This window comes from Protomyctophum bolini, assembly GCF_963924005.1.
Source record: "Protomyctophum bolini genome assembly, chromosome: 13".
In the NCBI taxonomy this organism is placed as follows: Eukaryota; Metazoa; Chordata; class Actinopteri; order Myctophiformes; family Myctophidae; genus Protomyctophum; species Protomyctophum bolini.
The window spans coordinates 26,653,532-26,681,067 of NC_137874.1; the positions used below are offsets into that span (position 1 = coordinate 26,653,532).

At 45.2% G+C, this 27,536-nt stretch overlaps 1 protein-coding gene across 1 annotated transcript in view; it reads right to left on the bottom strand.

Annotated features, from left to right (window-relative positions):
• Positions 1 to 27,536, bottom strand: part of lhfpl7 (LHFPL tetraspan subfamily member 7) — a gene marked incomplete at its 3' end in the record, with an annotated part of 108,366 nt that overhangs the window by 60,967 nt on the left and 19,863 nt on the right. The window contains exon 2 of the mRNA XM_080780304.1: positions 24,380 to 24,518. Within this exon, the coding sequence (XP_080636430.1) occupies positions 24,380 to 24,518 (139 nt within the window). The remainder of the gene's footprint in view (positions 1 to 24,379; positions 24,519 to 27,536) is intronic.

Below are 27,536 nucleotides of genomic sequence, written 5' to 3' on the forward strand. Positions count from 1 at the left end.
CTACAAGCTCACAACATGCTGCATTGCAACATGCTGTGAGCTTGTAGATCTGCTACTTACATTGTGAAACACTGAAAGTAGCAGTGCACAACTAGTACACAACTAGTGCTGTATTATAAATTAGGCTTAAGGCGTGATTGTTATCAGTTGTGTATGGGGGGAGGATTTGTTAACAGACAAGATTGTTAATTGGCATGGTATTCCCTCCTGGATATAAGCTGTCGCTGTTCCAACGCCATTCATGAAGATAATTAATTTGTTTAAGAATATCACTTTACCAATGTATCAGTTGAAATGATAATTGAAGATAGTGTCAAACATCAAAGTGAGAGGAATTTAGCTGTTCCACCAATGCAAAAGTAACCCCATTTTTGTACTCGAGTTTATACACGCATTGTATTGGTAATATATCCATCAATTTATACCTGCTTTGTATTGGTCCATCAACTCAAGCAATAAATCTCAAAGCACGTAAAGTTTGAACCTCTGTTCAAACATGGACATGTTGCCAGCTTGTAGTCAGCTAGCCATCAAATGGATAAATCCAATAAAACGTATTCACAACCTTATGCTTGAGTGTCACCATCTGGTTTTGATGATGTTTTTGAATAGAACATTTGAATGGAATAGGTTAAATATAAAATATGTGTATATAGCCTATATAATTCAGTATTGTCAGAAATGACTAGAAAAGTGCACTCCTCGAAGCGCAGATCTCCGCCAGGCCGGATCGCCTATATCCGGGGCTTTGTAAGTCGTGGGCGCAGCCGTCAGGTTTTGTACAACAAATGAGGGAACTCAAATCATCAGTGTAGTTTTCCCAACAGTCTGCCAACTAGCCTACTGCCCTTTTCATCAATTCATTGCAATCAACGACTTGCTACAATTTATAAAAGCGTCTTGCAACAAAGTGCAACAAAGTGATGGAAGCACAGGCAAAACTAATATTATGTGGGGTACTAGCCTACCTACATAATCAGCAAAGTTTCATACTGATCGGTCCAGCGGTGCCGAAGATTAGCTGTTCACAGACGCAGACAAAAAGACAGATGGACAGACAAGGGCAAAAACAACACATCTGGTGGAGATAATTCATGTATAACTTCAATGATTAGCCCCACACTCTATTTAATTTCATAATTGTTGGTGCAATCCATCCTAGGTAAAAAATAAATAAATAGGAACAAACTGGAATAATTGATCAAATCGTGCCATAAGATACCACCTTTAATAACTTTTAGCTGTATGAAGTGAGGGTCACACGGACCATTGTTTTGGACAATCAACAGCCTTTACATGTTGAGTTCCGGATGCTTCCATCAGGGATGAGGTTTAGTATCTCCGAAGGCAGCACTACTTGTTCTTGGTTCCATTCCATGTGCTTTTTTACAAAGTATAACACTGGATGTGCAAATTGCTCGTCTGGGACACTTACGTTTTTACCCTACCATAACGGACCCCCCCCCCCCCCCAAAGAGCACCTGTTTACAGTTTTCTATATTTAAGGACCCACAAAGCACTTCTTCTTTTATCTGACTTGTTTTGATCATTTGAGATTATTGAGACAAATCTGATTCCGTGCTGTATCCTCTTGACAACATGTCACACACAAAGCTCATCTGATGATGGTCAGACAAAACTTTAGGTCATAATGCACAGCAGTACTGCACAATAGCATTGAACCAAAAGGGAACCGCATGGACAGCTATAGCCTCATTGCTGCCTTAGAAACACTTTCTCCTCTCCTGCACTCTCTATCACTCTGACAAGTCTAGTTAGAAGTTGGGAACCAGGGGAATTCCAGCCATGGTGATGAAAGACTCCAGCTAACTCCACGGTAAATAGGACTCGACTGAACTGAAGACTACTGGGAAATCATTAAAAGCATCAAAGCCTGTCAAAAGAATATGGTCTAAAAAAGGTCTCCGACTGAAAACCCGGGCAAATGGTGAGCATCCAGCCCATCCTTGGATGGCCCACGCTCTGTTGCAGCCCGACACGGGGTTAGTCTCTCGTCAAGTTGTTTGTATCTGCTTGTCAGCGAGAAGAGATAATGGGGGAAAATAGCTCGACGGATTAGGGAGGTTAGAGGCATCATGCTGCTGAAAGCAGGGATGATGATTAATAGACATCTAAAGCTCGCCTAGCCCTCAAACACAAAATCTAGGTATAATTTGAACTTAGGACTTATCGAGCGTTTATCCCATACCCAGTTGTTACAGTATTTGCCCTGGGTGAGGAGAGTGATGACAGGAATGTGCAGAGAGTGATTGGTCAGCTGCCATATCTTCCATAGACGTAGTAAATAGCTTGCGCTGAACTGTCTGATACTGCAAGCTCCCTGCTTATAGTCCAGCTGCAGTGGCTTTTGTGATTAATTGCAAGGTTTTCTGGTGATAGAGCGGTGTCTTAGCCAATCACAGTTTCAAATTTATTTTGCCATCTATTCATTCTATCTCCACTATGACCATGGATACAGTATGCTCCAAAAGTGTGAAGTTTTATATCATTTTAATTTCAGCTTGTCTTTAAGGAACCTATCAAGTCAAACATGGAGCCACCAAAAAGGGCTGCTGCAGGTGGCTTGGTCAAATTCACTGTCGAGAGGACATTAGAGTTTATCCAGATACAAAGGAATGAAAACACAGAGCAGGAAAATGGCAACCTGCGATGGTTCACCAGAGCAATACACCATGCTCTTCTCACACTGTCTGTCATCATAGGGGACTATAGCATTTTGTTCACCGAGGGGAGCTCAACGAAATGCAGGGGCGATCCCATAGCCAAGTGTTTATAGGGCGCAAAGCACATGTGCACAACATGCCCTAATTGAAATTACTATTGGCCATTTGCAGTAGATCATTCCCCTATTTCTACCATATCCATATTTCCTGTCTCTTTCCTCTGTAATTGTCAAAGAAAGCTTAAAAATGTAATACTATGCTTTCTGAATAAATACTATAGGCTATGGTTAGGTTAGGTTATGGTGAAGGCTTATTGGCCTGAGTCTAAGCAAGAGATGAGACAACTTGCACGATATTGGACATCAGGGAATTCCTGACTGATAATCTATATCTACAGTACACCATTGTTGTCAATTCTCTTCATTATCTATTATTACAATTGTGAAGTTGGTAGCCAATGAAAAGCGCCAAAAGATGTGAACATACCACCAATGAAAAGCGCCAAAAGATGTGAACATGTCCGCCACTAGCCAATGAAAAGCGGCAAAAGATGTGAACATGTCGTCAGAGCTCACAGCCCCTCCCCTTGCGAGCCTGCAATTTCATCCCTCTCTCTCCGAGACCCGCAGGAGAACACAAACAAGGAAGGGCAGGAATTCGATTTTGCTTATTCCTTCTAAATCTCTGTATATAAACTATATCTCTCTCAGCGATCGTGTTACTTACATCAACATTGTTGTTTGTCAATAGTTGTTTTTTGCCGAAGTGAACTGTTCGCTACTTGACACATTGCATGCACACACACACACACACACACACACACATGCACACGCACGCCTGTAACTCCACCACGGCTGTTCGCATTGCATGCACACACACACACACACACACACACACACACACAGTCCCGGCTCCCGAAGAAGCACCACACACGATTAGAACTTATAGATGCGCGATTACATACAGTTTCATTCATGCACACGGCATTTCTGCCGCGGAGTGCGTGGCGAAGTAACTCTGGGATTGAGTGTCCGCGTAGCGGGCGCAGAATTCTAGTCATCATACAGTACAAAACTTCAAATCCCAATTCCATGCTGTAACAGACTTAATTATAGAATTCAAACCATGGTACAAAACATGGTAATGTACATTCTCAAAGTGATAAGCTTCATCATGATCCCAAGGTGACATGTTCATGCGTGAGAGGAGAGGAGAGGAGAGGAGAGGAGAGGAGAGGAGAGAGAGAGAAGAGGGTAAGAGGCAAATCTACAGCCTCCTTTTGTATCCTGCCTGGCTGCTCGTCCATTTAGTCTTTTTCCCATGCACTCTGTTCATCTATCTGTGATGGGCACGCTCTCTCTCCACTGTAATCAAAGAGAGAGAAAGAGAGAGAGAGAGAGACAAGAGAGGGCAATAGAGGTGAAAGATGTATGAATGGAGAGGACGAAGGAGTAGATAGAGACAGACAGTGAGAGATCCTTTATCCTCTCTGTCTTCAGCTTGTGTGCACAGTTTCTGCTGTAACAGATTATATCACAAGCATGAGAGGATCAATCCCATCAGCAGATCAATCAACATGAGCAGTGTTAGCGGCCCAACGCACAACGGAGATATCAATTAGAAGAGTATTTGGGACGTGAGCGCATGCATGTGTGAATGAGAGGCTACTGTGAGGGTGTGTGCATGCACACATGCACGCGCACACATGCTTCCCTCCATTGCATAAATGCAATTAAGTTTGATATAAAATATTATGTGCCAGCTTTTTTCTATTGAAATAATATCAGCCATTTATGAGCAAGTTTCTAGACCTCGAAACCCAAACATACCTGGCTCGTTATTCTATTTGAGAGCCATGTACTGTATGTTTGAAATGATACAAGCATTCATTGTAAAGACTGTTATTTTGTTTTAATGGTATTCTTCAGCTTCATTTTTAAAGCAGCGAAGAGAGGCTGGAATGTCCACAGCACTGTGCTACATGTATATACTGTAAATTAAGCTACAGTAGCTGAGCTACCATGGTAATATACAGAAAACAGTATAGGTTGTTATTGACTGTGTCTGTGTTGAACTAAGTGAGAACAACAAATTAAGAGTTCCTATACAAAAACCTATATTTACAATTTAGTCTTAAGCACATTGTATAATAACAAAGTCAAGGTGGAGTTACTGGAGTAAGTAACTAGTCAACTGGTTATGGTCAAAGGGTAGTCGATGGATAAGTGCTTGCAGTGTGTGACGGAAAGTAAGCAATCGTCAAACCTAGCGTCTGTCTATGCTAACATTATGTCCACTGTGATCATACTGGTTCAAGTAACATGGATGGATCTTTACCTACTGGAGAAAAAAAATAACAGGAGACAGTCCACAAATCAGTGCCTTCATGACCCCTTTGAGGGAGTGTGTGTGTGTGTGTGTGTGTGTGTGTGTGTGTGTGTGCGCTCGTCTACATTGCAGTATGTAGGAGCTGCTATGCGGAGCTTCTCTTCTAGAATACTGATGTGAGATCGTAGCTTCATGTATTGTGTGTGTGTGTGTGTGTGTGTGTGTGTGTGTGTGTGTGTGTGTGTGTGTGTGTGTATATATATACAGTGATCCACCCACCTATACAAGTGCCTCAGAGCAGCAGATGTGTTTTGATGTACCTGATGAATCAAACTTTTCTTGTGAAAACACTCATATATCTGCTCGTACACTTCGTGAATGAGGCCCATTGTGGGTCTACCCTGCTTCCTCACATACACACGGGAGAACTCGTCTTTGGACACTACGAGCAGCTGTGTGTGTGTGTGTGTGTGTGTGTGTGTGTGTGTGTGTGTGTGCACGTGTCAAAGCACTTCCAGTCCCACTCCACAACGCGAGCAGTGAATTATGCACATCACTCAGTGTTTATGGTCCTCGCTGAAAACATCAAATGAAGGATGAAGCTGTCAGGCCTAAGCATGGCAGTCTGATCCAGACATAGATCAAATGAAACGAGAAGTAATGCATGAGCAAACATCCATTAAGCGTATGAAAGACCAGGAGTGGCCATTGTATTAAACGAGACAAAAGAGTTGAATAAACAAATACCCACTAGTGTGAAGAGACATGTCTGTCTGCACACGCACACGTGTGTGTGTGTGTGTGTGTGTGTGTGTGTGTGTGTGTGTGTGTGTGTGTCCAAATTGTATTATGTCTGGGACTAGACTATCCTCCGTAAACATTTATGAGAAAGATGCAGCTGTAAAGACAAAGCACTTTGTAAACTTGTATTTGGAAAGGTGCTATATGAATAAAGTTATTATAAATGCTGGGAGGTGGACTGAACCAAGCCAAGTTAACTATTAACTGTTCACAGTGGTGTCTTCATTTTTTTTGTTTCCATAGATGTTAAGGGAATTTCAGGAAGGCCGAGAGGTGCAGTGACTTACTTGGCCAGCATAAACACACTGTGTGCTCGGATCACACCACACACATGCACACACACACGCGCACGCACGCACACATGCACACGCACGCACGCACACACACACACACACACACACACACACACACACACACACACACAAACACACACACAGCCTCAGAAGCAGTGTTTTTAATTCACTTAGGAGAGTGAACACATCCATTTATCGCATGCAAATGAGACAGTTATAAACACTGAATGCAATACTGATGGAGTGGCCCTGACTAATCAATCACAGTATACATGTGTGCGCGCGTGTGTGAGAGAGAGAGTGTGCGTCTGCACACGCGCACACATTTTGTGTAGAACCTTTTGTATTTGTGTGTGAGTTTGTGTTATCACACACTACAGACAAATAAATACACACAAAACAGCTGGTTTAAGTATGAGCTGGGGCCTACTCAGCTTTTTCAGTTCGTTCTGCAGGGCAAAATACTAAAAGGGGATTTTCAACACTAAATCAATCACTATTTTACATGAGAGGGAGTAGGGAGAAAGTGTACGAAGCTTGACACACACACGCGCGCACACACACACACACACACACACACACACACACACACACACACACACACACACACACACACACACACACACACACACACACACACACACACACACACACACACACACACACACACACACACACACACACACACACACACACACACACACACACACACACACACACACACACACACACACACACACACACACACAAATCGTGCAGTGTGCCAGCACCTTAAGGGACCGTTTGAGGACGACTAGCAGCTGTGGCAACTCCACTCTATGTGAAGCTGACAGTGATGAGTCATCCTTGTTGTTGATCTCATCAACTACTCCCTTCGGAGAATTCCCAAACATAAACATAACTCTTGTAGGCTGTCACAAGCAGAATTCTGAAAGCTTAACAAAAAAAGATGGGGGGTGGGTCTATCACTGCGACTGACAGAACTGATAGAGCGAGGAATCATAAGGATGAGCAGATCACCACGCCTGACTGTAACCAATCAATGTGTGTACTGTACATTACATGGCAAAATGGATCACTCACTGATCCTCTTACCGTATTTTAAAACCTGGTTATTTCCCACAATTCAGGCAGCAGAAGTGAGCATTAGCCGTCACAGACACACACATGCATCCATTCCTAGTCATAATAGTCATTTGTTGCTCAAACAGTTGTTACCATAGCAACACATCACCTCCAGCCCGCAAACACTCAATTGTTTTTCATTTGGCGCCAAAGGGGTCAGCCGCCTATAACAGCATTTGTTTGTATGTCTCGAACACGCGTTTGTTGGAGGAATCGAAAGAGGTGATTAGAAGAACTTACTACCTTAAGATAGTATAAGCTTAAGCTGGCCAAATCACGACACTGTCCCTATGACATCATTGTACGCAGATTGTTCCTGCTACAGCACCCAATGCGGCACCAGAGACAGCAAGTAGCCCTTGAGTGCACGAACTGCCTTTCACCTCATCATCTCTGGCAGTGACTTGCAAAATGAAAAAGCTGCAGCTGAGAGGTCTTCAGAGATGGAGGACTCATGCAATATGCATGGGTACTACTTCCATGCGAGGAGGAGAGAGGAGGAGGCAAGTAAGATAGAAAAGGAATAAGAACCACCAGCAAGTGTACTTTTTTTTTACCCCCATTTACAATTTTTCTCAAGTTGACAAAAGTGAATAGACAAGTAAAATGAAACAACATTAGAGAGTGTTTTTTTTTGCTCTCTTTTTTTCAATACAACTCAATATAGTTGGAAGATGCGGAAGAGTCAGAAATGAATAGTGGAATTGCATGGATACTGGGGGGAAAAAACCTGATAAATATCTGGGACACATTGATATTCTTGCTTCTCTCACACTTTCATGTGGAAAAAACATCAAAGTATAGACAAGCTTTCAAAGAGGAACATGAAATATAGATTTAAAAAGAATACATAATCAGCAGATGTAGTATAATCTGAGAAGTTCATTTTAACAGAGAGCATATGAGAGGGCTCACGAGCATGTTCCAAGAAGATGAATTACACAGCATGAGTGCTCGTTCTTAATTACCGTCTCACTTTAAATGGTTGGAAGACCAAATTAGTAGTGTACTGTAGTGAGCAAAGTAGAGAATAGCAGTATTAAACTCCTTTAAAAGATTTAGTTCACATTTTAAGATCTGGTTACCTCAACATATAGAAGCAGACTGAGAATAGCTGCTTGTGTTCACACTCCTGTAGACAAGTCATAGACCATGACGTACATGGAGTGCGCAGAACAGCCGTCTATTAAAGCCTTTGCTCTGACGTCACTCACTCACTTCCCCTCAGGGCTTTCAACCGAGCTTCTTCTTTTTCCGTTTCCGGTTGCAGCAGCTACAATTTTTTAAAGCGGCCATTAAGACTTGCTCCCTCCGTCTTAAACATCTAGGCTACTTCTCTTCAGAAGCGTTAGTATTTGCAACCTCGACACAGCATAACATCAGAAATGATCACAGAACGTCCGCGTTCTGTTCACTCACGCTAATGCAGCCCACACTGCGCGCAAACAGCCTTTTAATACGGCCCAGAACCAGGAACTCTTCCGATCGCTGCAAAAAATCCCCACAATTCAATGTGTTTGAAAATCCAGCAAGTAAAGCTTGTGCTTTGAATTGTCCTCTGCGCATTTATCTGAAGTGTAACACTGCTATTACACGGAAACATTCTGTTGTTTAGAGTAGACCAGTGGTTCCCAAACCTTAGACCTAACAGAGAAATTGACTAAAACTAGTGAAAATTGCTGGTGAAATTGTAGATCTTTTATTTTCACTACTTCTTAAAGAAGGCCCGGTGGCATAGCAGTCCGGTTACCGATACTACCGAATACCAACAAAGTCTCCCTTTTACCAACTCGCACCGGGCGTACAGCCGGCGGAACTGGTATTCCTAAAGTAACCTAAGTAAATGATGCTTGAACCTCCGTTGTCCAGCTGCAGTAGCAATCACATTTGAAAGCACATCGCTCCAAAAATATGTGCAGAACACGCTCTAGACTCCATGTATGTACTTGATGATCACTATAAATTGTTTGAAAGCCTCCAGCCAGTCGATACATGATGAAATAGAATGAAATATCAGCCACAGAAAACATGTTTCAGGATGAGAATGCAGAGTGAGGATGTGTGTGTGTGTGTGTGTGTGTGTGTGCGTGCGTGCGTGCGTGCGTGCGTGCGTGCGTGCGTGCGTGCGTGCGTGCGTGCAATCGAGAGAGAGTGTGTAGTTGTGTAGCAACTTGGGACTACGGATATAAATGAGCTTCTAGCTAAATCTGTCATGTTTACATGACGTCATGTTCAATTGATTCATTAATTTCTTGTACATATTTAATGTTCATTAACGTGCACTGTCCTGTAGTGTGTGTGTGTGTGTGTGTGTGTGTGTGTGTGTGTGTGTGTGTGTGTGTGTGTGTGACGTGTGCGTACGTGCCTGCATGCCTGCATGTGTACGTGTGTGTTCCATTCCTGTCCAGCATCTTAAGGATGCTATTATACAGCTTACAGTTACAAATGTAAACTACTTGTGTTCCATTTGGAAATATCGGTAATGTCCATAAATCCGTTTTGAGAGGCCTGCAGATTGCAGGAATGCCCAAGCCGAGAGCTAAGGCTTTGGCAAAACTCTGTTCTGTGTCTGAATGCCCAAGCCGAGAGCTAAGGCATTGGCAAAACTCTGTTCAGTGTCTGTGATAATTGCCAGTCGCCAAATATGGAGGAGGCGATGCTTTACACTGTTAGTTCTGCCAATGACCACAGGGATCAGACCATATTTATACTAGCTGCTTCAAGGACAAGCCAAACCACAGGTATTAGTACTACAAGTAAAATATAAAGGTTAGATACAAACGACCATAAACAACAAACGGCATTGTTGAATTCTTCTGACAGGACTACAGTAATAGCCTTAGAACTCACAATATAGCTGTGTAAATGCAATTTGTCACGACAATGTGTCTGGTATTATTTTGACCTTGCGCAGTGTGTTCACATCTTGTTGCTGTGATAGCATCACAGCCGTGCAAGGTGCAGTCACAAAACTTTACAGGTGTGTATAGATCATAATGAAGGCTGAGTACAACTACCATGTGGGTGTGGGATCTATAAAAAGGGCATAGGAAAAAGGGAAGACATTTGCTGCCATAACCGTAGTAAGGAGTCATTTAGTTTTTTGTTCACTAAAGAGCTGGAGAGGCAGGGAGACCCGTTACTGAAGAATATAGAAATATTTAAAAAACTTTATTAATAAAATAAAATAATAAATAAAGGAGAAGGCACATTAAACCTCCATAAACTCATATATGTCCCTACTACTCCCTAACCAAATAAATGGCCAGAAAGAAACCACTCCAACTACAGCTTTCCAAAAAGGAATGTGGTGTGCGACACCAGTGTCCGATGAAGAATCACGCTTTACAGTTTATTTATCATCGTGCTCATACTATAAACATCACCAAATGCATCACATATCTGAAGCAGATCATCAAAGACTGAAAACACTGTGAGACTTCAATGACACAAAAATCTAATATAGTCAAAGTTACGAAAAAACTTGGCTTTGATCAGTGCATCAAAGAAGCAGTTACAGACAATGTAACTGTCACTGATCAGCTGTACATCTACTGTATTACGGGGGTGTGGAACGCGTGTGTCAGGTATGAAGTCTCACACACACACACACACACACACACACACACACACACACACACACACACACACACACACACACACACACACACACACACACACACACACACACACTGTGTTCTATCGATTTCTTCCGAGTCAATGACAAAACAAATCTTCCTGGAAATAAAAATGTCTGGGTTTCCAAGGCCGATGACAAAATAAACTTATGATTTAAGTTGTGATTGGACAAGTTTACAATTATTCTTTAGTCCCAAGATGTCCATTTAAGACAAATGGGACTTTTCAAATGTTTTGTTTATCTTTTGTTCTCTTCTGTTGGCAAAAGTTCCCTTTCTATAAAACATTTAAAAATAAGCTATAGCCATATAGTGCACACAATTATCTGTGTTATGGCGATAAAACTTGGTGTAGTTTAATCTATCCATCTTTGCACTCCAGACAAGAGGAAAAACACTGCAATGTAAATATTCTGTATTCTACTGTATATACAGCAGCTGTGATGATTGACAGCTGGCACAGGTACCATGCCCTGAAAGTGGCAGCAGCATAGGAAAAAAACCATAGCAGGTGTTTTTTGATCAAAGTAGAGGTTCCTATTTTCACCGGCATGCTCAGGAGGACATCTGCATATAGCTGCTATGCCCGAGGGAGTGCTGACACAGCAGCCTGGGCTTCCTCGGCATCAGCACAACATAACTACAGTATAGCTACAACTGTGTGCGTGCTCCCTCACTGAGGAATACACAGTGTACCATCACCCACCAGAGTTGGGGTACAAAAAGTAAAGTAAAAAAAGAAGAAAAACCCTGAAGTGCTTTTTCTGATTGGTATGTATGTGGATGTCAAGGCACGGCTCTATATATTTTTGCTGCTAGGGAAACTTTAAATAAAAAAATGTTTTAAAGTAGGATGAAGTTTACTGGGCAAGCGATAACAATAATGTTATGTTATATAAGTGTCATGCTCGTGATTATTCTAAAGAAGAGCCGCAGCAGATTAAAAATGTAAGCATTACTTGAAAAGGTTCAGAAATAATATACTACATGTATTATAATACTGTATTAACAGCATGCACAGTATGCACAAATGGTAAATGGTGCATTTATATAGCGCCTTTATCCAAGGCGCTTTACATAGATTGTACATTACATTCACCCATTCACAAACACATTCATACACCGATTGCGGCGGAAGCCATGCACGGTACCAACCAGCACATCGGGAGCAATTTGGGGTTCAGTGTCTTGCCCAAGGACACTTCGACATGTAGACTGGAGGAGCCGGGATTCTAATCGCCGACCCATGGATCATTGGACGACCTGCTCTACCTCTTGAGCCACAGTCGCACAGTGCATATGTATGTATGCTGGTGGACCTCTAAGTACAGAACACCAGGAATTGTTTAGCACTTGAACAGAAAGACAGTTTCTGGAATGTTACACAAAGAACCAATTTACAGTTATCTTGTTTATTTATGCTAAAGGTCCATAGGCACTATCTCTGAGCTGCTTTACCAGCTCCAATAATGAAGAGAGAAAGAAGAAACATTCGATATAGCAAATCATATTTCGTTATCACAATATCATAAAAGGCCTTGAGACAAATCCTCTCCATGAATTAATGTGCCTGCTTATTTCCCTGAAGGAAAAATATGAGATGAATTCTGCATGTGTAAACTGATATGTAAGATAGTATGTCTTCGGCCCTGAACAGATAAGGAAACAATGCTTCTTGAATCTTGAGTGTCTTTCCATTACAAAGCTCCAACAAAGTCTTCCATCCATCAATATATACTGTAAATAAATGGTTAAGTCCAGTCCAGTCAAACCTTTGCTTATCCTTCATACATTCAAATAATGTAAAACTAGAGTAATTAATGTAACATTAATAGAGCAATCCTGCAGTATGACAGAAGACTAATACTTTCATTTAAATTAAGCAATGTGCTTCGTGTTCAGAGCTGCCCTCTCCCCGATTCCCACAGCTAAGAAAACAGGCCAATAAAATATGCACGGTTGAAGGACAAGAAATGTAAACAAAATCTTCACTGCCCTAGCATATAAAACGTAAGTTATGTCTATAACTATGGATCTATGAGACCGAACGATGACCGTCACTCGGTCAGAACAACGAATAGATGCCCTCATCTTCCTCTTTTCGAGATCAATATATCAACAAAGTCATGCCCACATGACCCGCAGGAGGCGGTCTCACCGTATAAGTTACGACCAGTGCGGCCGGCTCCGCCTCCAGCCTCGAACGCCTCATAGCGTTCCGAGCGACAGGAGAGAGTGACGGTCATCGTTCGGTCTCATAGATCCATAGTTATAGACATAACTTACGATCTATATCGACCTCACTCTGACCGTCACTCGGTCAGAACAACGGATGACTTATACCAACCGGGTCGCGAGGAACGAGGTACTCAGCCCCATCACCATCTCGCTGGGCAGCTGCAAGCAGCACGGTGGAACCCAGCGATAGCTGGGATTCCACATCCAGTCTGTAAACCTTGCAAATGTGCAAGGCACAGTCCATGAAACCGCTGCACAAATGTCCTCCCTGGACACTCCTCTTAGTGCAGCCCAAGAAGTGGCCACCCCCATTGTGGAGTGGGCCGCCACATTCTCAGGGACCGGCTGGCCTAGATCAACATAGGCCGCCGAGATTGTGTCCACAAGCCCATGCTCGGACTGGACCCAACGTAGAAGGGCCCTCCACAGTTTCTGGGGGCCCAGAGCAGAACGCAATGCCGTAATTTCCAGCACTTGGTTCACCGTCTGCAGCGTAATTACCTCGAGCAGAAAAACCGGGTTAGGCCACAGCGACACCCCTGTGCCCTCGGGTTTCTACCTCATGCAGTCTTGGCTGACTGACAAGGCCTGCAGCTCACCAACGCGTTTGGCAGAGGAAAGGGCCAAAAAAGGTGCCGTCTTACGAGAGAGGGATTTCAGGTCGGACTGATCCATCGGCTCATACGGGGCTCCCATCAAGGACCGCTGTACCAGAGGGAGACCCCAGTAGGGGCCCTCAAGGCCCGTCCGGGGCGTAGCCGCTTGACACCAGCCATGAACTGAGTGACAAAATATGCCTACCAACTGGTAGCCCCTCAACCTCCTCATGCCGGAGAGAAATAGCGGCGGAATACACCCTGATGGTGCTGGCTGCTCTACCAGCATCCAAGAGGGACTGGAGAAAACGTAAAACTAGGGATACGTTGCAGGTGACAGGCTTCACCTGCTGGGCAGCACACCAGGCCGAGAAGCACTTCCACTTGTGGTCGTAACCGGCACGGGTGGAAGGCGCCCTGGCATTACGCATTGTGTCAAGGACGGCCTCATCTAGCCCCTGCGGGAGGGGCTCAGAAGAGGCCAGGCCCAGAGCTGCAGAGTCCTCGGCTTGGGGTGCCCAATCTGACCCTTTGCCTGGGACAAGAGGTCTGCTCTGGCCGGCAGCGGTCATGGAGACCCCTGAAACAGCTGAAGGAGGTCTGGAAACCAATGTCTCCCTGGCTGTTGGGGTGCGATCACTGAATTCTGTAACAACTCCGCCTCACCCGATGCCAACTTGAGGAATCAGGGGGAGTGGAGGGAAAGCGTATAACACGCCGTCTGGCCCCTCTCCTGACAGAGCATCCAGGCCCCAGGGGCCCCCGTGACCCGTCAGGGGAAACCATAGCTCGCAGTGAGCATTCTCTCGAGAGGCGCACAGGTCTGCTCGGGCCCAGCCGAAGCAGGTCCATATCTGTGAGACCACCTGTGGGTGAAGTCTCCACTCGCCGGAGAGGGGGCAGGTTTACCAGGTGCTTCATAAGCCCTTTTAACTGCATCCACTACCCAGTGGGATAGCCGCTGTTTAGACAGCGCGCCTCCTCTATTCCTTCTGCCGTAGCACACAACCAGTTGCTCTGAGCGTCTAATATCCCGTGTTGCCTGAATGTACAGTTGCAACGCGCGGACTGGACACATTAAGTGGGCCCTTTCCTCCACCTCGGATGTAAACGGGGGAGGATGGAATCCCGCCAACTCTATGGCCTGGTTAACATAATCGGGGGCAGAACCTTATAGGCAAAAATGACACATTTGGTGAAAATGTGACCCCAGTGCCACTAGCCTTCGACCGAAGGCATGCAGGGCTAATAGAAAGTGCGTGGAGCTCACTCACACACTTAGCTGTCGTAACTGCTAACAGAAAGACAGTCTTAATCGAAGAGCTCAAGGACGACCCAGCCATAGGCTCAAGGGCGCCCTGCTCAATGCCCGCAGGACCAGAGGTAGGTCCCAAGCTGCCGTACGCCTCACCCTAGGGGGGCGTAACCTCTTGGCACCATGCAGAAACTGTCACCCAGTAATGCGCACCAACTGACCTGCCATCAATATGGCCATGATTGAAGGATATAGCGGCCGTGTGCACCTTCAAGGTGGACGCCGCACGGCCGGCATCAGTAGACACTGTAAATAATGTACGTGTTGTATAGGGCAAGAGACTGGGTCCAGACCCCTGTCGCTGCACCATGATGAGAAAGCAGCCCAGCAATTAGAGTACACCAACCTTGTGGAAGGGGCCCTTGCATTCCGCAAGGTCTCACATATTGAGGGGCCTAGCCCACTCAAGAGTGACTGATCCCTTTCAGTGGCCATACCCAAAGCTGAAGGAGGCTCGGCGATGGATGCCACACCTTCCTGTCCAGCTGGGACAGGAGGTCTACCCTTACTGGAGGCTGCCCTGGATCCCCGTCCAACAGACTGAGCGTTGAATACCCTATTCTCGAGGGCCACCAAGAGAACTCGTCGTCTGACGATCCCACCCTGTGAAGCACAGGGGGATCGGGGGAAATGCATAAGGAGCGTTCTCGGCCAAGCGTTGGCGAGAGCGTCCATCCCGAGTGGGGCACTGGTCTCTGCCAGGCTGAACCACATAGGAAAATTGAATGAGCACGTGCTTCCCCCTGAGAGGGCAAGAAGTGCTTCAGCACCAAGGAAACAGTCCGGAGTTCTAGCACATTGATATGGTGTCCCCTCCATCGAGAGCACCATCCCTCCTGGACTGACCTCTGCCATACCGCGCCCCACCCTTGGGGCGTGGCATCATCTCGTCTCACCGGGACCGCGCCGAGAGAGACTCCACTCAGCAGGAATGCATTGTCCCGCCAGCGGCGGAGATAACCAAGGCACCTGCGAGTGACTCTGACCTTGACCCGCCTGTGTAGACAGGGGTCCATGTGAAGGCCATTGAACCACCTCTGTAATGGGCGTAGATGTACCAGCCCCAGAGGAGTGATTGCTGAGACTGCGGTCAGCATGCCGAGTCTGAGCTATGTAGGACGGTCAACCTCGCCCCTGGGCGGAAAGACCGCAGGAGGTTCTGTAATTCTCTCCACCCTCTGTGCAGTCGGTCGTGCCTGCATCGATACCGAAGCTAGGGACATGCCGAGGAAGGTGGTCTGTGGCGTTGGGAGCAACGAGCTCTTTTCGAGGTTTACGGTCCTGCCCAGTACCTCCTCCTAATAATAATAGGGAGTCACTATCAGGCTTCCCCCAGTTAGTCATTAGCATCCCCGAATACCCCTCTGCTTCCGGAACAGTGGGGGACGAGTGAGCCTGGGACACCGCCCTGAAGGCACCCGCCGCAGAGGCGGACTTCGGGGCTGTAAGTGTCATACTCAATAGCTTCGCTGCCGACAACACGTGCAGCACCAGTGTCTCACTAGCCGCGACGTCTGGAGCGGACTCCGTGTAGAGCGCAGATCTGGTGCTGCCTGACACTGAAGCGTGGTCCGCCCGTGGCCCGCTAAAGTAAGGGAGCCAGGCGTATGGATGGAAGCACATCTGGGTCATCCTCCGGGCCAGGCACCCCCCCGTAAGGGGGGTCCATGGCTGCCTGACAACAGCAGCAGACGTAGGAGGCCATAGTAGCTCAGTTACCGCCCACTCACAGTACGCAACGTACCTAGGGATATGCAGGAAACCCCAAACCGCTTGCGAACAGCAGTATCAGGGGCCGCAATATATATATATATACCGGTAAACAAAGCCTACTCACCGTACGTGCCTATGGCCAGGCCCCGGTTCTGGGCCGGGGTGCTGACTGCATAGGGCAAGTCGATGGCAGCAACACAGGGGTCCTCGACGTCCCGCTGCACATGGGCTCTGCCCAAACAAACGGGACATTCCCGGTGGCCGTAACGGGGGTCCATGGCTGCCTGACAACAGCAGCAGACGTAGGAGGCCATAGTAGCTCAGTTACCGCCCACTCACAGTACGCAACGTACCTAGGGATATGCAGGAAACCCCAAACCGCTTGCGAACAGCAGTATCAGGGGCCGCAATATATATATATATACACCGGTAAACAAAGCCTACTCCCTGTACGCGCACGTACTTGAGGAAGCAGAACGCCGAACCCAACCCGCTGCGAACAGTGTGGTAACAGGGTAATACTAGGCGAACTCAAAACACCCACTCACCATACATAACGTATGAGAGGGGCTTTAGGCTAACACAACCAACCCTGCCAGCTGCGGACAGCGTAGTACCAGGGGTAGCGCATAGCAATATGCACAATGTATTACAGTATTTAATCAAACGTCCACTCCCTATACGCGAACGTATGAGGGGGAATAGTTAGCATAACAACCACAACCCCGCCAGCTGCGGACAGCGTAGTACCCGGGGTAGCAAATAGCCGTATGCAACACTTTATAAACAATTTTAGCCAAACAGCGTCCACTCACTATACGCGCACGTATGAGAGGGACTGACTGTAACAAGGAACAAACCCTGCCCGCTGCGGACAGCGTAGCATCAGGGGTAGTAAATGGCAGTATGCACAAAATACTAGCAATGTTAATCAACGTAACTCACCATACGCGAACGCATGAGAGGGAATAATCAGCACCACAAGAACCAAACCCCGCCGGCTGCGGAGAGCGTAGCATCAGGGGTAGTAAATGGCAGTAGGCCTATGCACAAATACTAGCAATGTTAACCAACGTAACCCACCATACGCGAACGTATGAGAGGGACTAGTTGTAACAAAACAAGCCCTGCTAGCTGCGGACAGCGTAGCACCGGGGTATTAAACAGTAGCATGCAAAAATAGCAATGCTAAGCAAGTATACTCCCTATACACACACGTATGAGAGGGGAATTAGGAAACCCAAAACAACCCTGTAGGCTGCGGACAGCACCGGGGGTAGAACATAGTAGCATGCCCAAATAACAGCAATGTTACTCAGTATACTCCCTATACGCGCACGTATGAGAGGGACCGGTTGTAACAACAACAACCCCGCCCGCTGCGGACAGCGTAGCACCAGGGGTAATAATAGCAATATGCAAATAATAGCAATGTTAACAACGTACACCCACTATACGCGCACGTATGAGGGGAACTAGTTGTAACAAAAACCAAACCCCGCCCGCTGCGGACAGCGTGGCACCAGGGGTAACAATAGCAATATGCAAAATAATAGCAATATTAATCAAGTATACTCCCCATACGCGAACGTATGAGAGGGGGATTAGCAACACCAAACACCACCCTGTAGGCTGCGGACAACACCAGTTGTATCAATGGCAGCAGAGTATAACAATCCAACTCAGTGACTGAGGGGATTAAACAGCTTCTTCTCCCCCACTTACAATACACTCAGTATGAAGGGAGGACAAGTTAAGAAATCTCACTTAGTGACTCTACTAGAATCAACTAATGTGGGTACCTAGTCTACATCCACAGTCTACATCGCATGTGAACCCACGCGGAATTGACCGGAATGCCACCAACTTGGATGGAACCTGTCAGTAAGTATTCGACTCACTTAAACCATGGTTACTAAAGTAACCTTAATGTTTCCCCCCGCAGCTGCAAACAGCGCAGCGACGGGTACAAACAACAACATAAAATCGCCGTATCACGGCCGTTCCGTAACAACGGAACTCTTAAGGTAGCCTAACTGACGGGAAAACCCTGTAGGCAAACCCACAAGTATACCACAACGTGTTACAGTTTAGCATTAGTAAACAAACACAGTCGGCTATAAAGTCACACAACACAGCAACCCACAGGGACGCCAGGCGCCTGCACCGAAGTGTACGGGTTTCCGAAGCAGTGAGTGTGAATAAAGACTACTAGCGAAAGCCAAGCAGTCAGCATTAACAGTAGATCTCAAAGATACAATACCATTAATACTTACCTTCCAGATCTCATGAGGCGAGAGAGGCAAAGAGGCGGAGCCGGCCGCACTGGTCGTAACTTATACGGTGAGACCGCCTCCTGCGGGTCATGTGGGCATGACTTTGTTGATATATTGATCTCGAAAAGAGGAAGATGAGGGCATCTATTCGTTGTTCTGACCGAGTGACGGTCAGAGTGAGGTCGATATAGATACAAGTAGCGCTGCTGCCTTCCTCTTTCAGAGCCTAAAACATTCATAGACCACAGACACCACACAGCATAGAGCTGTGCTCTACTCTGCTCTACTGAGCTCTACTGAACTGAGCAGTTGCTGTGCTGTAGCTGTGCTGAGTAAAGTTCACGTGACAGTCTAATTCACCCTTTGTCAAGTCCCGCCCGTGGTTGTGCCCCTCTTCGCACCCATTGGTTGCCGTTTCGTGGTTGGACAAAAATCCTTTCTCTAACCTGACTCCGCCAGCTGGTGGCAGCAGTGAGTTCGTCCTCCTGCTCCCATCTGGTCTCTCTCGGGCAGAGACGATGTACTCTGAATAAAATCTGATCGGAGCGATATGCGACCGTATGCAGTATGCTAGAGGCGGGATCAACTCGAGACTGGTGTAGCTGTGCCACAGCGCAAATGTAAACACAAGCTAACAAGACTACAACTCGAAATGATTATGGAGACATCAGATTTTTGTCCCGCTGCTTCCGGTCAGCTGTCAGCTTATCCTCTCTCTCCATCCACTACCATGATTGGAATAATGTGTTTTTCAGTTGCTTTGTATTGATATTCTGTGCATTCATTTATTTTAAACTTTGTGTCAGTAAAAAGGAACATCATCTTTTTTCTGCCAAAAAATTATGTTTTAGCAAATTCAACATAAAGGCGGAACCAGGGCAGAACAAGGCAGTAAGAGCTTGCTGGTTAGTCAGTCAGGGACCAAATGGTGAATTCTGGACCTCACTCACTCCTGGGACACGCTGGGCTGAGATGGAGAGTGTGTGTGTGTGTGTGTGTGTGTGTGTGTGTGTGTCTGTGTGTGTGATGAATGAGAGACGGAGAGCAAAAAAGAGGGAGAGAGACTGAGACAGAGAGGAGGCGGAAGAGAACAGCAGCACACAGACAAGTTTGGCACGCACGTGCACGTGCACACACACACACACACACACACACACACACACACACACACACACACACACACACACACACACACACACACACACACACACACACACACACACACACACACACACACACACACACACACACACACTTTGACTGTCAAAGATAGGGAATGTGGAGATCAAATCAGCCATCATTCTCAATGCAAAGAGGCTAGAGGCAAGAGAGTCAGCACTTCATTTATTCCTATCTAACAGTATGGGGTCAACACGCCCTCTGAAACACTCTACTGATAATAAACAAAACCCTTGTGCTTAATAGACTTTTCTCTGGCTTTTATCAGAGCATTTATTTTTAATATCAGTCTCTCGGCATACGCAAACACCAACTCTGGCTCACGCTCTCTCGCATTATCCCCCCCGCTCTCTCTCTCACATGCACGCACGCACGCACACACACGGCATGCATGGGAAAACAAACACGCATTCCTCTGATCTCTCTTCCTCTGGGCTTTTTGTACTCTGTGCAAAGACTCCCATCCATCTAGACCAGACTTAACCTGGAATGGGAACAAAGGATTGGCTCCTCACTCTGTATTATTATTTAGCATAGTGTGCTGCTATGCTAGACACAGAGCTCTATTTCAGAAACCCGATCTCACACAAACACGGTGAAATAACAGATTGGTAATTCCGTACATCCACTACTAGAAAACCCCCAGATCTGTTCATATTACACTGAAATCCTCCCAATAGACCGCGAGAGGATGGACAGATGGGCGCTGTCTCAACTTCTCAAGTGAAGTTGAGCAACGAGAACCACCACCGAGCGAGTTTCCGTGGCGAATGTTGTGAAGTTCGCTTGAGATGGAGCCCCTCCGTCCGAGTTACAACCCCATAGGCACAGAATGTTAAATAATGTTGTGAAGTTCGCTTGAGACGGCACTCCTCCGTCCAAGTTACAACCCCATAGGCACAGAATGGTAAATAATGTTGTGGGGAGCGCATTTGCCCAAACTGAGATAATGGGGTGAAAGCCATGCCTCCGTCAAAACAGTAGTAGTGGGGGTTCATTTCAGAGAACAGGACTCCATACACATGCAATACAAAATGACATGCACACAGCAGGCTTTAATAATTTCCTGTGGCACAAATCTGGTTCCTTCTAATCTAAATAACATCATTGATCCGGTCCTGGAGGCAGACAGAGACGTACGTTGATCAGGCTGCGTCAATAAATACCCTGTGGCACCCTGTGAAACGTCTAACTCTGGACATTATGGGCATTATGGATTATAGGCCCTTATAACCACATGAACCGTATTCCCAACATGAAAATGGACAAACATTAGGCAAAAATAGCAGATCTGCTACAGATTTTGAGTAGGCTAGAGGGAAAAAAGGAGGGGGCCTATATAGTCCCCTGGTGGACTCCGGTCAATGAAGTACATACTGTAGGTTTTAAGTGGTTAAATGCCACTGCTCTGGACTGAGGTTAATTGCTCAATGCAAGGGTGAAGATGCAGGGTTGCATTGATACGCAAAAACAAATGTGAGGAAAATAACCCACAGGGACTCAAGCAGCTACCGGCGGTATTCCACAACACACAGAGAGAGAGAGAGAGAGAGAGAGAGAGAGGGGGAAAAAATCTTATTTAGTATTAAAGCGATGTTGAACTTTGGTAGAACCTTGTGCTGTATAGCAAATTGAGCATGATACAGTAAATCATGCACTACGAACCATCATCATGCCCATATATGGACATAACGGTTGGATTGTCCATATGCGATGCGATGGACTTGACTCCGTGCATGGTAGATATTGGTAACCTTAGAACCTAGCAATTTTTGTTAGACTAAAGAACTTCTATCAAGGGTAATAGGCTACACTATAACATGGACATTCCCCAAATGACCTACCAACAGATAAAGATGGTTGATTATATTTAAATTGTGGCTATATAATATTCTCACATAGACCACTGGCAAAATATTGAGTATACTAAATGTAGTGTGGTTGCCCTAACAGGGCAACCACACTATTGTTATTGTAAATGAGCGATACTTTGGCACGCTACTTGTCCCACAGTTTTGGTATAGTACGCACATGAGCCAGGTCAAATCCACCGGCTTCATCGGGACATGAGCCAGGTCAAATCCACCGGCTTCATCGGGACATGAGCCAGGTCAAATCCACCGGCTTCATCGGGACATGAGCCAGGTCAAATCCACCGGCTTCATCGGGACATGAGCCAGGTCAAATCCACCGGCTTCATCGGGAATCGTGTGCACGTATTTTGCTAAGAGATATGTTGTACAGTTTAATTGATATTAATTAATTAGTTCTCCATAGACTTATAATGGGAAGATCAAAGACTAATTAAGGCTCCAATTCAAGTATCTGATATTAGATTTTTTGCTCTTCCACCTACAGATTTTGTCCTAATCTCACACAAATTGGTACAAATGATCTCTGGACCTATCCGATTAAAACACTGTATTCATTCAGAATTATAATAGTTCATACGGTACGGCCATAATCGTCGTCCAAAGTTAGGAGGGGCCTATTTTACAAAGAATGCCAAAATCATGAACGGAATGTCCAATCCATCCCAAATTTGAATGACATCGCGGGTGGTTTAATGATCAACCCAGAGCGAAAATAAATTACATTTTCATCCATAGGGGGCTCCCGCAAAAAATGTAACCGTTTGTTGCATAAAAATGATTTTTGAGGGGATAAATCCCATCCGATTTACTTACACATGACCACAGGGTGACTTGACATTGTAATTCGTTATCAAAATTAGTGGGATGGGCCTACTGTATATAAGCGATTGCCGCAACCACACTTTGCACATTTTCTAGTTTATATTGTTATACAGTAGAGAATTTCTATGGCTATGTTCGGCGCGCAACACCAGAGCACAAGCATATATTAGACTTTTATAGAGAGTTCAAACGGTGCAAGAGAGATGAGCCAACAATGTGTCAGCACTGACAGTGTTTGTTCTCTCCAAGCAAGGTTGTCTCTGTCCAAGACTTCCCCTAAGGCAAAGATACAATAGGCTTTTGATGATAAAAACAAACACAAATAAAACCTAAGAAGCATCGGCAGGATAAGCTGTGACAAGGTTATACTTCTCCTTTTAACCCAAGACCTCTACTATAAGATAAAAGAGACTTTCATTCAATTTATATTTATCTTTTATTCTCCGTTGTTCATTTGTTGAAGGGAAATATAGAAGTTCACATTGTGTCACGATGTGTCTCTCTATTCTTGCTGAATTTTCACCTCTTATGACGTGCCCAGAAGAGGGACACTAGGGTTCATGTGGTTAATGCCTGGTTGTCTTAATTTATGTCCCATAAAGTTATTGAAATGAAGCACAATATTACATATTAAGTACATACCAGTACTACTTTTTCCCAGGTAAAAAAGAAAATAAAGTGAATGTGACGCAGTCTGTGAGAAGGGCAGAGCATACACAGTGCCCTTCAAGGGTCAAAGAAAACTGTAAATGTTAGGGTCACTTTTAACCACTTAAACCTTCTAGCAAACAGACTTTTTCCATCTACGCCAAATCTCTTCACCAAAAACAACCAAGCTACAAACTCAAAGCAATGAGACCCATTTTAAGCTAGATTGATGATTTTTTTGCAAAAAGCCATGCTGGGTTAATATTCACTATTCGCCCCACTAAAGCATCCATACAAGTATGGGTTTGTACATTGCAAATAAAACGGGTCCACAGCACAGGGGAACTGGGTAGAAAAACATGTGATTGGGTGTATTATGGGTTGTTAACACACGGTTGGAAGCACTGTGGTGCGACCATGTTTTGTTTATGGGCCTACTTGAATGAAAGCAGCGGCCTGATAAGTCACATGTAGCCCTGAACCAATGACCTGTGTTAAGGGGCTGTAATTGTCTTTTTACAGCAAGCTCTAAATCTATCGCACCCCGCACCCCCACCACTACTGCACAACCTCCCGTTGCCATAGCAGCAGCTGTCCTCAGGGTTTTTGACTGATGGGTAACTAAAGTCAGCTCCTCTATCCAGCTCTGATGACTGGCATCGTTATCAGCATGTGTTGAAGACAGGAAGCATGGGGGAGTTGGAGGGCAATACAAATCTTTAAACTGTCAATTGTTTAACCAGTATATAATTATGATTAGCCATATAAAATTTGTCCTACAGAGAGAGACAGAGAGACAGTGTGTGTGTGTGTGTGTGTGTGTGTGTGTGTGTGTGTGTGTGCACTAACCTGCAGCCATCTGCATGTAGCCAGCCAAGGTGCAGAACCTCCTTTCACATCCTCCACTGGGCAGGAACATGGTGATGATGGCCAACAGGGAACTGACTGCTAGCAGAGCACATCCTCCTGAACACAGCACTGCACTGGTCTGGAACACACACATACACACACACACACACACACACACACACACACACACACACACACACACACACACACACACACACACACACGCACACAGACACACGCACGCGCACATGCACAAAATAAATGTCTCACTTTTTCAGCTAATGTCCAAACAACAATTTCCTCTGATAACACAAAAAAGGTTTCCGTTGTGATCCTATGTATTCTATTCATGAACAAAGCATGGAATATGAACACATTAATACATCAAACTGTGTCACTTTTCAATGGGAACTAGAAAGGAGCTCGTCGGAGGACAGGTCAGGCAGGTTATTATTGTGGGCCAACAATGTTTGGAATTCGCCAATCTGGAAGGAATAAGAAAAATCTGACAGATCCGTCTTGATCACATGACCATAGAGATAATGTGTACCGTTTGTGTGATGTTTGGACAAAGGAGTAATTTGCTCAGAATAAATTGGCCTCATGGAGGCATTATATAAAGGCTGATGTGAAAAATGCAGGGCAGAGGTTTATCCTTAGCCTCTAGGGAGTGGGCAACTGGGCATGCAGTGTTTCATGCCAATCGGTCCAGCTAAAGGTAAAAACACGAATAGTTATAGTGCCACAGTGGCTAATTTGAAAAATTTAGGGTGGCATTTCTTCCTTGGCCTAGTGGGAATTTGTGTGCAAAGTTTCACAGCAATGGCATGTTACGTTCATGATTTGATTAGATTTTGTTCATAATGGACCACTCCTGCAAACTTTATAAACCATTCTTAGCCAATCCGGATGGGATCTGACAGATCCGTCTTGATCACATGACTATAGCGATAAAAAGGTGTGTGTGTGTGCGTGTGCGCGCGTGCGAGGGCAGGGCTCTAGATGATTTCCCAGAGCATGTCCAGCTGCCTGTTGTCTGATCTGGCCCCATTGTTAGCCCCTCACACTGGTTCTCAAACCTTAATAAAGCTGAGCCAAATTGTGAATACACGCACACACACACACACACACACACACACACACACACACACACACACACACACACACACTCTGCAGTACGAGTCCCACATGTGATTAGCATGCGTGCGGCAGTGATCAGAGAGAAATGTCTAACACGCATGAGAGAATCACAGACCTAATACAAGTGTCATTATGCATGTCCCTGATGTGACTGACGCGGATGGAGGTAGGTAGAAAGAAGAGCCATTTCCATGCCTGAGTGAAGATTTAATTAGATTGTTCTGGGAGTTGTGCACGGAGGTAAAGTGAAGTAGCACATTCTGAAGGGGCTACGATGAAGGTGGCATTAACGTTTTTAAAACTCGTCCTCAAATTTATCTAGGGGAAGCACACTCTTTTCAGCAAAGACTGCAGACATGCAATTATACACATCCTCACCTTTGGTCACACAGGAGTTGGGGGAGGAGGGGGTTGAGAGTCTTGTGGAAACTCCTTGAAGTGGCATTGACTTGTAATTTTAATTATTGCAGTTCCTTTCACAATGGATCACTGATAAGGTGCTTCAATTAAAAGTTTCCAAAAAATACTGATGGAATATGTTCCACTTGAATACTTTATATAAATGCACTCACAAACCGATTTATATTGTGGAATGAGACTTTGTCTGTCTGTCTCCATAGTGAACCACTGCTGGTCATAAAATTATTGGATTATGTCACGTGACAACAACAAAACAATACCCATGAATAAAATCTCCATGGGGTGAGTAATCGTTTTGTTTTTTTTATTGTCGATTGCACAACATTCTGTGTGTGTGTGTGTGTGTGTGTGTGTGTGTGTGTGTGTGTGTGTGTGCGCGACCCGGAATGTGAACCCCAATCAGCATCAGCTGCAGGGGTCAATGGGTCGTGCTCAGACATACAGACATACATACACAGTCTGTCACTTATAGGAGCAGTTGGCACCGCTCAAAAACTACTATTGGAATAAAAAAGATGTTTCAACGTTTTTTTGCAGGTCGTTACAGAGTCATACACAGTAGTGGTTGCAATTCTTAACCTCGCTCTTGCTGGAATCTGAACCGACCCGGGCCGAGTAATGTCGGGTATTTTCAGTTCGGGTGGACCCAAAAGATGAGAGGTTTCTGTGCAATGCTGGGGACATGTTAAACGATCACAGGACATGAAGCTGCTCAAGCTTCAGAAGACCACCTCATTTACACGACCATGCTCACTATAAGAATATATGCGAATGCATATGTAGTTTTTCAGATCAAATTGGTTCTTTTAGGCAAGCAACACAGTTCTACTCCTAAGTATGAATGAGCCCTCAGTCCTCTGCTGCCCTGTTAATACAACCACTTCTTCAGCAGAGGAGGGAGAGAGCAGAGTTCTTGCCAGATATAGAGAAACCATTAACTCCTATATGGGCTTTGTTTTTCCCTCTGTCTACTGAAATAATATTCATGTATGCATAGGGATATCTCTTTTATCTCATACTACCTGAGGGCGGCTTGCCTGATGGCTCCCAGTGGGTAGGCCCGGCCCACCTCCCAGCTCGATATCTATTCTCAACTGTGACACATGAAAGGTGCATTCCTTCTCATAAAAAGGAGCTGGAAGTACCTGGTGAGTGTGTGTGGTACTCTCTACAGTACTACAAAGGCCACAGCGCACTCGCTAAACCATATATTGTGATGTTAAAATGTACTAGTACATTTCGCCCAATAAACAGTGTTTTAGCACAGCGTGCATTATAAGACAAATTCCCATGGATTGGTTATTGTAAACATCTATGTTTCCTAACTGCGAGCTCCCTAGCCAGCTGATCGTTTTTCAGAACGCAGTAATAGATTCATTCATATGACATTTTCAACATGCCATTTTAAACACAGCCTCAGAGACTAATAAAGGCCATTGAAGGAGCACACTATTATTTTGACATAAACAAGTACATTTCAATTAGTGTTGTCCCAATTAATCAACTCGTACAGTATGTTTGGCATTAGGGAGTGAATGTACATTGTGTGTGCGTGTGCGTGTGTGTGTGTGTGTGTGTGTGTGCGTGTGTGTGTGTG